Source organism: Neovison vison, chromosome 1, assembly GCF_020171115.1.
Source record: "Neovison vison isolate M4711 chromosome 1, ASM_NN_V1, whole genome shotgun sequence".
In the NCBI taxonomy this organism is placed as follows: domain Eukaryota; kingdom Metazoa; phylum Chordata; class Mammalia; order Carnivora; family Mustelidae; genus Neogale; species Neogale vison.
The window spans coordinates 85506772-85521107 of NC_058091.1; the positions used below are offsets into that span (position 1 = coordinate 85506772).

General features: G+C 38.1%; 1 protein-coding gene across 1 annotated transcript in view; it reads left to right on the top strand.

Annotated features, from left to right (window-relative positions):
• The window catches only part of DNAH8 (dynein axonemal heavy chain 8), a 336143-nt gene that overhangs the window by 9129 nt on the left and 312678 nt on the right, over window positions 1-14336 (top strand). Inside the window, exon 4 of the mRNA XM_044250418.1 lies at window positions 5052-5203. Within this exon, the coding sequence (XP_044106353.1) occupies window positions 5052-5203 (152 nt within the window). The remainder of the gene's footprint in view (window positions 1-5051; window positions 5204-14336) is intronic.

Genomic DNA, 14336 nt, shown 5'->3' on the forward strand with positions numbered 1-14336 from the left:
AGAATTTAATTCCATTTTCCCTGAAACAGTGGGAGCCATTTTGCATACAGGGCTTCAGGTGACTGGTAACAGTCAGGAGAACATGTGAGGGCCCAGCAACTGGCCCTCTGGTCCTGGGTCAGCATCTTGCTGCTGTCAGTTGGAATATCTGGGCTCCTTACTATTGGCAGGATTCCTAAAATAATTAACACTTTACTAGGATGTGAAACTTTTGTCTTAATAACCAGACAAATGGACCATCCTTTTGGTCTTAGACTATTTGTCTTAGAAATCCTGTGGATTGTCCCTCCTGTTGGTTCTTTTTCATTTTTCTCCTCTGCTGCCTTTAGGTGAGGTTCATCTCTCATGCTTGCTCTAGTGTTCCAGAATGAAGACCTGTAGCTCTGAAACCAGATTCCCTCCCTGAAGTTCACAATGCTTTACTTATAAATTATAAATTATAAATATTTACTTATAAAGGAAATCTTTTATTCCATTGTATATGTCTACCATATCTTCTTTATCCGTTCATCTATGGAAGGACACTTAGGTTGCAGCCATAACAAAGAATGACATCTTGGGGCACCTAGGTGGCTCAGTTGGTTAAGGATCTGCCTTTGGCATAGGTCCTGGGATTGAGTCCTGTGTCAGGTTCCCTCCTTGATGGGGAGTCTGCTTCTCCCTGTCCCTTGCCTGCAACTCTCCTTGCTAGTGATCTTTCTCTCTCTCAAATAAATAAATAAAATCTTAAAAGATGGAAAGCTTGCCATTTGCAACAATATGGGTGGATCTAGGGGGTACTGTATTAAGTGAAGTAAATTAGAGAAAGACAAATACCATAGGATTTCAACTTATTTATGGAATTTAAGAAACAAAGGAACCAAGAAAAAAAAGAGGCAGACTAGCAAACAAAACACCAGCCTCTTAAAATACAGAGAACAATCTGGTGGTTTCTAGAGGGGAGGCAGGTGGAAAACTGTGTGAAATAGGTAAAGGGGATTAAGATCACACTTATCTTGGTGAGCACTGAGAAATATATAGAATTGTTGAATCATTACATTGTACACCTGAAACTATGTAACACTATATGTTATCCTTCAGCAAAAATTCTAAAAAGTAAAACTTTATGATGCTGCTGGTTATGGGACTGGGTCCAAAGCCCTCATTTCCCTGCCCATCGTAACTGGACACACAGTGTTTATTTAGCCTGCTCTCCTATTCTTGCAGACATAAATTTGCTGCTCCCTTTAAGCCAGTCTCTTCCTTGTCTTCTGGACATTCCAGGTCATTTCTGTGCCCTGTGCTCTGTTCTCCTGACTTTCGCAGAATGCCTTTCTCTTCTATACCCAGCCAAATCCTACCCCTCCTCTGGATTACCTCTGACATTCTTTTTTCTACAGAGCCTGCCCAGGGCATTCCAGACTTACCCACCACTTTTCTCCAAACTCCTCCTGTCTCATTAAGTTTGCATTGTGAAATACAGAACTTGATTATGTTCTTCTATTTTCATCTAATGCTTTAATATAAGAAAATACCTACAATGAGAAGAAAAATGAAAACCACCCCCATTCTTAGCCATTTGGAATAAGCACTGTTAATTCCTTGATGACTATTCCTCTGTAACTTCTTTGCCCCCCTCTTTTATTTGGAGAAAGGATGGGAGTGAAAGAGAGAAAGTTATGTGTGTGTGTGTGTGTATACTAGAGTTGGATCGCCTTTTATAATATGTAGAAAAAAAGTATATATAAAAATACATATATATGTTACAAAAATGGGATCCAACTCTACATGTTATTGTATGGTGGCTTTTAAAATTTGATAATATTCCCTTCTTTGTGTCACATTTTTTACAATTTTTAAAAAATTTTTTTAAAAGATTTTATTTATTTACTTGACAGGCAGAGATCACAAGTAGGCAGAGAGGCAGGCTGAAAGAGAGAGAGGAAGAAGCAGGCTCCCTGCCGAGCAGAGAGCCGGATATGGGACGCAATCCCAGGAGCCTGAGATCATGACCTGAGCTGAAGGCAGAGGCTTAACCCACTGAGCCACCCAGGCGCCCCACATTTTTTACAATTTAATTTTAAACAGCTGCATTATATTTCATTAGGCTAATATTACTATTATTTTCAAACCTTATCTCTTATTATTAGAGCTTAGGTTGTTTACAACTTTTTGGTCTTGTAAACAATGCCTCAGTAAACATCACTAAAGTTAATGTGCATTAGGAAGACTTTAGGAAGGATTCTCAGGAGGGCAATTGTCAGTAGAAAAGATATGTATATAAGATATGTCTCGGGGCGCCTGGGTGACTCAGTGGGTTGAGCCGCTGCCTTCGGCTCGGGTCATGATCTCAGAGTCCTGGGATCGAGTCCCGCATCGGGATCTCTGCTCAGCAGGGAGCCTGCTTCCCCCCTCTCTCTCTCTGCCTGCCTCTCTGCCTACTTGTGATTTCTCTCTGTCAAATAAATAAATAAAATCTTTTAAAAAAAAAAAGATATGTCTCTCTCTCTCTCTCTCTCTCTCTCTCTATATATATATATATATTTTTTTTTTTTTTTGAGAGAGAGAGAGAAAGAGAGAGCACATGGGGAAGGGGAGAAGGAGAGGGAGAGAGAATCCCAAATGGGTTCTGCGCTCAGCACAGAGCCCAACACAGGGCTCAGTCTCATAGCCCTGAGATCATGATCTGAGCTGAAATCAAGAGTTGGAAGCTTAACTTCCTGAGCCACCCGGGTTCCCCAAGATAGGTATATTTTTAATGATTATTTTGCTACCTAGAAAAGTAATACATTTATTACCTAGGCAAATATTCCTCTACATGTATTTCTTAGAGGCATCTACTAATACATAAATGTTTATTATCATTTAAAAATGTAGTCATATAGTACATTTTTTTCTTGATTTGAGTTTTGCATTAGACAGTATAGACTGGACATTTTCTATGTTGTTATATTTAGATTTATGTCATTTTAAAAATACCATACAGGGGCGCCTGGGTGGCTCAGTTGGTTGAACAGCTGACTTTTTTTTTTTTTTAAGAATTTTATTTATTTATTTGACAGAGAGAGATCACAAGTAGGCAGAGAGGCAGGCAGAGAGAGAGGAAGGGAAGCAGGCCCCTGCTGAGCAGAGAGCCCGATGTGGGACTCGATCCCAGGACCCTGAGATCATGACCTGAGCCGAAGGCAGTGGCTTAACCCACTGAGCCACCCAGGCGCCCAAACATCTGACTTTTTATTTTGGCTCAGGTCATGATCTTGGGGTCCTGGGATAGAGCGTCACATCAGGCTCCCTACTCAGGAGGAGTCTGCTTGACCCTTTCCTTTGCCCTGCCTCTGTTTGTGTTCTCTCTCTCAAATAAATACATAAAATCTTTTTTAAAAAAAGCTTTAAAAATGCTTTGCAATATTCCATAGTATAGTTGCATTGTGGTTTTTAGAAATCATTCCCCTGCTGATGGGTATATAGAATATGTAGTTATATACAGAATATGTTTAGCTGTAGGTAATGGAAGTCCTAATAGTGTCTTAAACAAACAGGGGCTCTATTTTTCTCTCATAAGAAAGTGGGTAATGGCTGGCAATGGTTCAAATACTCAGCATTGTCATTAGAAAGCCGGATTCTTTTTTTCTTCCTATTCTGTCATTTTTAACATGTTGGCTTTTGTGTTCATATTTGCTCTTTATAAGATGAAGTTGTAACCATCACATCCAAGTCTAAGGTGCTTGTGGGAAAGGGCCTTACCTCTTCCTGTTATTGGGAAAGCGTGAGCTGATCAGCCAGAACTGTGTCACGTGGCTACCACAGGGGTTCGGGGGGGCTGAGAAAGCTGTTGTCTCTTTGGGGATGTACATATTGCCGGATGGGTTTTCTTATCAAGCAAAAAGAGGGAGGGAGGTTATTAAGGGTAGAGGCACCTCTCTGTGCCAACCTCCATGAATGAGCATATGAGCTCTTACATACTGTGTATCAAGGCTCTTTGGTTGTAGGCAACCTCAGTAAACAGTAAACTCTGGTTTACATTAGCCAAAAAAAAAAAAAAGTCTGGGCTGTTCACAAAATTGAGAACTAGTGGAACCACCAGGCCTTGGGAAAGACAAGCACAGAACATTTCCACAGATTTCAAGGCAGTTTCCTTAGGACTCACCACCAGATTGACATCTCTCCAGTCTCCTTTTACCTTTGTGTGCCTCCAGTCAGGACTACCTCCTTGCAGAGATTCTGCTCAGTCCCGTTTGCACATGCCCACCACAGCAGGGCTCTGAGGCTGGTGTCCTCCAGAGTCACAGGACAGGAGGAGCCCCCCATACCCAGAAGAGAGAAGGCTGGGAAGACAAAATATTATCATGGCTTCAGGATAGGGATTTTAAAATTTCTTTTATCATATTTTAAATTATTGTGACTAGGAAGACTGATAAATTTTGTTTATGAGTAGTACAACCAACTATCTAACAAAATTCTCACCTTTTACTAGTTTTTAAAATTAAATGATTAGTTTTCACTGAGTTCAGTTTGAGGAAGAGTGTAATATACTATGTTTTCCTATATATCCATAAGGTTTAGTTTCTAAATTAAGCCCAGTAAGATTAACAGTAATAATAAAATAGAACAATTATAACAACAAAAAAAGAATTTAATATAATTTAATTTAATTGGGGGCTATGAGTGTGTTCATAGGTACTATACCCTAATATATCAGTATATATATATATATATATATATATATATATATCAGCTGATTCAGATATCAGCTGATATCTGAAAGATAAGTAGAAACTGGGGAGGCAAAGGGCTGGAGATGGGTTAGAACAGTCTGTGTGAAGACCCTGCGAGGCCAAAAGGAGCAAAAGCACAGAACTCGGGGAAAGAAAGCTGAGGATGCCACACTTCAAGTATTCCAATTAGTGATGTCTTTTTGTAGACAAAAAAAAACCCACAAAAAATTATTACAATCATATAAAAAATTCCTTACAGTAAAATGAAGCAAGAGGCAATGCTATGACACCCATAATCATTTGCCACAGTTGATCCATTCTGTGATGACGCACTACACTCTTGACTTTTGTTTTCAGAATGTGGTCGAACTATTGCTGGAGCAACCAAAGGGGCCAAAATGATGAGATTGTATATAGACAATGCTGCCCCGGAGAAACTAAAAGGATTATGTATCTTTTTTGTTCGCTGTCACAGTGATATTGCTATAAATATTAAAAATATTCACGAGGTATGTTTACATTTTTTTCAAATATATAGTCAAGTGTTTTTTCCAGCTTAACTGGTGCACCTAACAAGAAGTTTAAGTTGTATGTACATGTTGATTTAATACACTGATATTTTGTGAACTGATTACCACTGTAGCATCAGCTAATAGTCCATCATCTCACTTAATTACCCTTTTTTGGTAATGACATTTAAGGTGACCTGTCTTAGCAACATTTGAGTGTATATATTTTTATTAGCTATAATCACCATGCTGTACGTTAGATCCCCAAAAGGTATTCATTTTGTAGCTTACAGTTTGTATGCTTTGACAAACATCTCCTGATTTCCCCTAGGTAATCAGCATTCTACCCCCCTGTTTCCATGAGGTCAGCTTTTTTTGATTCCACATATAAGTGAGACCATACAGTATTTGTCTTTTTCTGTCGGACATATCTCACTTGGCATAATGTCCTCAACGTCCACCCATGTTGTCTCAAAGGCAGGATTCCCTTCCTTCTTGTGGTAGAATAATATTCTATCCTGTATATATCCTTTATCCTGTATATATCATATATATCCTGTATATATATTTTATCCATTTATCCATAGATGGACACTTAGGTTGTTCTATATCTTGGCTATTGTGAATAATGCTGCAGTGAATGTATAAGTGAAGATAACCATTCAAGATCCTGATTTCATTTCTTCTGGATATAGATCCAGAAGTGGGATTGCTGGATTGTATGGTGTTCTACTTTGAATTTTTTGAGGAACCTCCGTACTGTTTTCCATAGTGCCTGCACCAACTGACATCCCCACCAAGAGTGCACTAGGGTGCCCTTTTCTCCATATTCTCACCAACATTTATCTCTTGTCCTTTTTTTTTTTTTTAAGTTTATCATTTAAGTAGTCTCTACACCCAACGTGGAGCTCAAATTCATTATGCTGATGTTGAGAGTCACATACTCTGCTGACTGAGCTAGCCAGGCATCCCTCACTATCATCTTGTCTTTTAGAATTTAGCCATTCTAACAGGTATGAGGTGATATTTCATTGTGGTTTTGATTTTCATTTCCCTGATGATTACTGATGTTGGGCATTTTTTTTTTTTTGATGTTGGGCATCTTTTCATGTTCCTGTTAATTATTTGGATGACTCTTTAGAAAGATGTCTGTTCAGTTCCTCCACTCATGTTTTAACTGTATTTTTTGCAATTTAGTTGTACAAATTTTCTCTCTATTTTTCCTATATTCTCAGCTCAGATAGATGGTCATTCTATTAGTTTTCTGGTTTCTGTTTCATTTATTTCTGCTCTTTGTTATTTCCTTTCTTCTGCTAACCGTGGGTTTAGTTTGTTCTTCTTTTACAAGTTCTTTGAGGTGTAAAGTTATGTTGCTTTATCTTTCTTTTTTCTTACCATAGGCATTTATTGCTATAAACTTCCCTTTTAGAATGGCTTTTGCTGCATCCCAAATCTTATAGATTTTGGTATGTTCTGTTTCCATTTTCATTTGTTTCAAGGTATTTTTTATTTCCCTTTAGATTTCTTCTTTGACCCATCGTTTTTGCAGGAGTGTGTTAATTTTCACATATTTGTGAAATTTCTAGCTTTTGTTCTATTATTGATTTCTAGTTTCATATCATTGTGATTGTAAAAAAAATTTGGTATGATTTCAGTCTTCTTAAATTTGCTGTTTTGTGACCCACAATAGGATCTTTCCTGGAAATGTTCCATGTACATTTGGGAAAAGTATATATTTTACTAATGGGTGGAATGTTCTGTATATGACTACTAGGTCCATTTGTTATAAATTACAGTTCACGTGCAACATTTCCTTCTTTATTTTTTGTCTGGTTGGACTCTCTACTGTTGCAAGTTGCATTGTCTGTTTCTGCCTACAGATCTTTTAGTATTTGTTTAATATATTTAGGTGTGCTCTGTTGTTAGGTGCATATAGATTTATGATTGCCTTGTCTTTTTGATAAAGTGACTTCTGTATCACTCTATAATAACCTTTTCATCTTGTTACTGTTTTGGTTTAAAGCCTATTTTGTCTGATATAAGTATCGCTACCTCCACTTCCTTTTGGTTTCAGAAGTATATTATATTATTATAATGGAATATTTGTTTTCTCTTTTCACTTTGAGCCTCTGTGTATCGTTAAGGCTGCAGTGAGTCAGTCTCTTGTGAGCAGCAAATAGTTGGGGCTTACTTTTTGAATCCATCCAGCCATGCTGTGCTTTTTGATTGGTGATTTCAAAACATTTACATTTAGAGTAATTACTGCTATGTAAGGACTTACTAATGCTGTATTATTGATTGCTCTCTGGTTGTTCTATACTTCTATTTTTTCTTTTTCCTCTGTTTCTACTTACCCTTGTTAATTGGTGTTTTTCCATGTGGTATGCTCTGTTCCCTTCCTTTTCTAGATTTTTGCTTTGTTGTTACCACGAAGCTTTCATAAAACATTATAGATATAACAGTTTATTTTATGCTGATAACAAGTAACTTTCATTGGAAACAAAACTCTACCTTTTGCTCTTCCTTTTTATGTTTTTGATGTCACAATGTCTCTTTTTATACTGTGTATTCTTTAACAAATTTTGTAGCTATGGTTATTTTTATCATTCTCATTCTTGAACTTTTATATTAGAGCTATGTGGTTAACACCACTCATATTACAGTATTTAAGTCTTCTGAATTTGACTGCATACTTACCTTTTCTAGTGTATTACATATTTTCATATGTGTTCAAGTCAGTTATTAGTGTCCTTTTATTTTGTTTTCTTGTGTTTTTTTCTGAGATTTTATTTATTTATTTGACAGATCAGAAGTAGGCAGAGAGGCAGGCAGAGAGGGGGTGGAAAGCAGGGTCCCCGCTGAGCAGAGAGCCCGACGTGGGTCTGGATACCAGGACCCTGAGATCATGACCTGAGCCAAAGGCAGAGGCTTAACCTACTGAGCCATTCAGGCACCCTGTCCTTTCATTTTGGCTTGAAGAACTTTCAGCATTTCTTGTAAGGCAGGTTTACTCCTGATGAATTATTTCAGCTTTTGTTTGTCTAGGAAAATCTTTATCTCTCCTTCATTGATGTAGGGTAATTTGTCAGATAGAGTATTCTTAGTTGGCATTTTTTTTTCTTTTAGCACTTTGAATATATTATTCCACACATTACTGGCCTGTCAGGTTTCTGCTAAGAAATCTATTGGTAATCTTATTGACTTCCCTTGTAAGTCACAAACTTCTTTTCTCTTACTACTTTCAAGATTTTCTCTTTGTCTTTCAGGTTTTTTTAAAAAAAATTATTTAATTTTTTCAGTGTTCCAAGATTCATTGTTTATGCACCACACCCGGTGCTCCATGTAATACATGCCCTCCTTAGTACCCACCACCAGGCTCATCCAACCCATCACCCTTCTCCCCTCCAAAACCCTCAGTTTTTCCTCAGAGTCATAGTCTCTCATGGTTCGCTTTTCCCCTCCGATTTCCCCCAATTCACTTTTTCTTTCCTTCTCCTAATGTCCTCCATGTTATTCCTTCGGCTCCACAAGTAAGTGAAACTATATAATTGACTCTCTCTGCTTGACTCATTTCACTCAGCATAATCTCCTCCAGTCCCATCCATGTTGATACAAAAACTTGGGTATTCATCAGCTTTGACAGTTTTATTATCAAGTGTCTTGGAAAGGATCTATTTCAGTTGATTTTTTTTTGGTGACCTATGAGCTTTATGAACTTGGATATCAAAATCTTCCCCAAGATTTGAGCAGTTTTCAGTCACCATTTCTTTAAATAAGCTTTTTGCCCTCTTCTGCCTCTCTTCTCTCACTGGAACTCCAATAATTTGCAAATTGGTGCTTTTGGTGATATCCCATATTTCACATAGGTTAAAGTTTCTGAAACTCTTTATCCTTTGTTGTGCTCTGACAAGATAAACTCAAAGTTCCTATCTTCTATCTCACAGATTCTTTCTTTTGCTTAGATCCATTTTGTTGTTGATGATTACCATTATATTTTTCATTTCTTTGTATTTCTCAGCTCTATAATTTCTGTTTGGCTCTTTTTTCATGATTTCTAACTCTGTTAAACTTCTCATTTTGTTCATGTATTGTTTTTCTGATTTCGTTGAATTATCTTTGTGTGTTTTCTTGTACTCATTGATCTCCCTTGAAATAGCCATGTTAAATTCTTTTTCAGGTAAATTGCAAATTTCCACATCTTTGGGGTTAGTTACTAGAAAATTAATTATGATCCTTTGGTGATATCATTTCCTTTATTTTTCATGTTCCTTAAAGTTTTTAACTGCTGTCTTTGCATTTGAGGTAATAGTTACCTCTGCCAGTTTTATTGTCATTAGTAGAGAAATACCTTCCCTAAGGTGATCCTAAGGCTCCCTTAGACCTTCTATGGATAAACCTGCTATACAATGTTTCTCTTTTTTGTGGCTGAATTCTTGTGTTTGTATGCCTTCTCTCAATCCTGCAGTGTACCAAGCTGACAGCCTCCCTTTCATTTCCCCAAGGTGATGTGAAAGCTCAAGTTTGTGATCTCCCCTGGCCAAAAGATTTGGGCTGGCCTTCTTCATGTACTTAGTAGCCATCTGCCAAAGCTTGCTCTTCCTGTTGCTATCAGGAGCAAGCACAAGGAGCCAGCCACAGGGCAGAGGGGCATGTGTGGCTGAGGCATGCTGAGAGCTGGGGGTGCCCAGGGCCAGTTGGGGGAATCCATGAGTCAGATGTTCCCAGTGACCATGCTCTCTCAGGGTGGGCTTTTTGATGAACTCTGTGATGTAGTTTGTCTGCTTCCCTTTAATGTCTTCCAAGACTCTTTTCTGCTACTCTCTCTGCTGCTTTCTGCCCCCTGCTCCCAGCCGTGCAGCTCATAGTTCAGTACTCTGGATAGGGTGGGAGAGAAATGAACCTCTTTGGCAGCATCCTACACAGCTGGGGAAGTTGGATGCTCACTTACATACTCTTACTTTTCCCTGCAAGAGAAATTGAAGGCTGAGAAGATCTCTCCTGGTCCTAAACTATGCTGCTTTGGGGGAGGGGTAATACACATAAAGTCAAGCTGCTCCTCTTACCTTATCCAGTGCACCCAAACTCATATTTTTTTTTTTTTTTGCTCCAACTGTGTGCTAGAACTTCTTTCTGGAAATCTGGACTTCCATGAAGGCTCTCCTGTCTGTGAGTGATTAAGAGTGCTTTCTAGGGGCCCCTAGACAGTATCTGAGAGGGGCTGAAGTTGGTACATGGCCACTGCAGTTTCCACACCAGGACTGAAGTCTATATGCCTGTTCCCTGATGCATGGTGGGTGAGACTCCTCCTGAGTTCCTTGGCAGATGGTGCTGGATGCCCAAGCTCTCATAATGCCACTTTTGTCCATGGATAAAAACGAAATTCCTGGTTCTTGTTAAGAGACAAAAATAAGGGCCATTCTATTCTGCCATGTATTGACATCACCAGCCTGTAAACATTGAACATACCATCATAGTCATATTTTCACTTTACTTTATCTCCTTTCTACACAGAGGAAATTGAGTCCCAAGAAAAATAATGTATTCATGTATTCAAAGAAACTGAGAAATTACTATAATAGAGCTCAGTGATATTTATCCCTTAGATACTGCTTTTAAAATTCATGAAAATTCCATTTCTTCTAGATGGTGTGCAAATAATTTCCATCTTTCCATTCACTGGGAGTGAATTTAATGCAGTTCACACAATTTTGAGTATAAGTTACTTTATTTAGCCTCTTCTTTACTTAATATTTTAACTCTTTGACAGTTTCAGAAAGAAGAGAGAGTTGACCTAGACATTGCTTACTTAGTCCCAGAAAGGCAGCTTGTTGGATTGGGAAAAATAGCAGTTTTATTCACGTAGACCCAAATTTGCCTCCTAGTCTCACCACTAATGAGTGGTGTTCCTTGACAGGTTGCTTTTCTTTTCTGTCTGTGACTTAGGGTTTTGCATACTTTGTTTTTTAAGGTTGTTTTTCACTTTTTTATTTAGAATAATTTTAGATTAACAAAGTTAGAAGGTAATATACAGAGACATCCTATATGCCTTTCCCAGATTCCCCTAATGTTGGTTTTTACATTCTTAAATTGGGAATGGTCATACCCTCCTTAAAGCATTTTGGTGAGACTAAATGATAATATCAGCAAGTTCTTATGTTGCTTAACATAGTAGTCCCTCAACAAATACTAGTTCTCTATTATTTTAAAGAGTCTTAGTAAATAAAAGTCTTCCTTTTTACAACAGGAAGGGTTGTAAATTTTTCTCCTTTTCTTTTTATGCCAAAAGTTTGCTTTAAGAGAGGTTGTTTAGCTTGGTTTTAGATTCTGGCCTGGGAGTTATTTCCCTCTAACTCCTTGTAGATATTTTGTTCTGGTATCTCTGGAAGCTGATGAAACTTACCCTGTAAGTGTACTTAATAAGTGATCTCTCTTTTCTTTGTTTTTGTCCTTTGTCTTTGAAACTGTTTTGCAATGATGTCTGCAAACATGTGGATTTGTTTCCTTAGTGTATCTTCCATTTCATGAATTCTCTCTTCAGCTTGTCTGTGACAACCTGTTCTTTTTTTATTATTTAGTTTTTATTTTGTCACAGTTGTATGCAGTTTTTAAAAAAGGAAGAAATTCTGGAAGTCTTGTTATAAGAACTGACTTCAATCTCACTCTCTAGAAACAAATTTAACTCTCAGCAGATTCTTTCATTTGCCTCCATATCTCCAAGTAATAGGCTCTAACTGCTCCTTTGCCAGGTTAGACATTATCTATTGACTCTTCCCATGGAAGATGAACGTTTAACTCTTTTTTTATCCTCTTCTTCTCCTGCCATGTTCTATCCCTTCATTCTTCCAATGTAGTTATATTCTACTTTGCTTAGCTAGATGTTTGTTTATATCATTATAACTGTGTAAATACAATCACAGTTGAACATACAGTATACCAGTGAGCCTCAGCATGGTCCCCAAGACTCTTCCATGGAATCTACAAGGTCAAAATGTATTTTTATTATAATACTAAGAAATTTGTCCTTTTTACTGTGCTGACATTTTCCTAATGGTGCAGATGCAATTGTGAGCAAGACTGGGACACCTTAGCACAAATCAAATCAATAGCATCAAACTGGACTAATAGCTGTTGTATTCTTCTGTGAGTTAAATGCACTCACAGTTGAAAAAAATTTTTCGTGGCTTTGGGCAATTTTTTTTTTCCAATTTATTTATTTTCAGAAAAACATTATTCATTATTTTTTCACCACACCCAGTGCTCCATGCAAGCCGTGCCCTCTATAATACCCACCACCTGGTACCCCAACCTCCCACCCCCCTGCCACTTCAAACCCCTCAGACTGTTTTTCAGAGTCCATAGTCTCTCATGGTTCACCTCCCCTTCCAATTTACCCAAATTCCCTACTCCTCTCTAATGCCCCTTGTCCTCCATGCTATTTGTTATGCTCCACAAATAAGTGAAACCATATGATAATTGACTCTCTCTGCTTGACTTATTTCACTCAGCATAATCTCTTCCAGTCCCGTCCATGTTGCTACAAAAGTTGGGTATTCATCCTTTCTGATGGAGGCATAATACTCCATAGTGTATATGGACCACATCTTCCTTATCCATTCATCTGTTGAAGGGCACCTTGGTTCTTTCCATAGTTTGGCGACTGTGGCCATTGCTGCTATAAACACTGGGGTACAGATGGCTCTTCTTTTCACGACATCTGTATCTTTGGGGTAAATACCCAGGAGTGCAATTGCAGGGTCATAGGGAAGCTCTATTTTTAATTTCTTGAGGAATCTCCACACTGTTCTCCAAAGAGGCTGCACCAACTTGCATTCCCACCAACAGTGTAAGAGGGTTCCCCTTTCTCCACATCCTCTCCAACACATGTTGTTTCCTGTTTTGTTAATTTTGGCCATTCTAACTGGTGTAAGGTGATATCTCAATGTGGTTTTAATTTGAATCTCCCTGAGGGCTAATGATGATGAGCATTTTTTCATGTGTCTGATAGCCATTTGTATGTCTTGATTGGAGAAGTGTCTGTTCATATCTTCTGCCCATTTTTTGATGTGTTTGTCTGTTTCGTGTGGGTTGAGTTTGAGGAGTTCATTATAGATCCTGGATATCAACCTTTTGTCTGTACTGTCATTTGCAAATATCTTCTCCCATTCCGTGGGTTGCCTCTTTGTTTTTTTGACTGTTTCCTTTGCTGTGCAGAAGCTTTTGATTTTGATGAAGTCCCAGAAGTCTATTTTCGCTTTTGTTTCCTTTGCCTTTGGAGACGTATCTTGAAAGAAGTTGCTGTGGCTGATAATCGAAGAGATTACTGCCTATGTTCTCCTCTAAGATTCTGATGGATTCCTGTCTCACGTTGAGGTCTTTTATCCATTTTGAGTTGATCTTTGTGTACGGTGTAAGAGAATGGTCGAGTTTCATTCTTCTACATATAGCTGTCCAGTTTTCCCAGCACCATTTATTGAAGAGACTATCTTTTTTCCACTGTATAATTTTTCCTGTTTTGTCGAAGATTAATTGACCATAGAGTTGAGGGTCCATATCAGGGCTCTCTACTCTGTTCCACTGGTCTATGTGTCTGTTTTTATGCCAGTACCATGCTGTCTTGGTGATCACAGCTTTGTAATAAAGCTTGAAATCAGGTAAGGTGATGCCGCCAGCTTTATTTTTGTTTTTCAACATTTCCTTAGCGATTTGGGGTCTCTTCTGATTCCATACAAATTTTAGGATTATTTGCTCCAGCTCTTTGAAGAATGCCGGTGGAATTTTGATCGGAATGGCATTAAAAGTATAGATTGCTCTAGGCAGTATAGACATTTTAACAATGTTTATTCTTCCGATGGCTTTGGGCAATTTTTAAAAAAAAATTAATTTAATTTAATTTTTTCAGTGCTCCAAGTTTCATTGTTTATGCACCACACCCAATACCCCTGCAATATGTGTCCTCCTTAATACCCACCACCAAGCTACCAATACCCCCACCCCCATCCTCTCTTTCTCAGAATCTGCAGTCTCTCATGGTTTGTCTCCCCCTCCAATTTCCCCCAATTCACTTTTCCCTTCCTTCTCCTAATGTCCTCCATGTTATTCTTTATGCTCCACAAGTAAATGAAACTATATAATT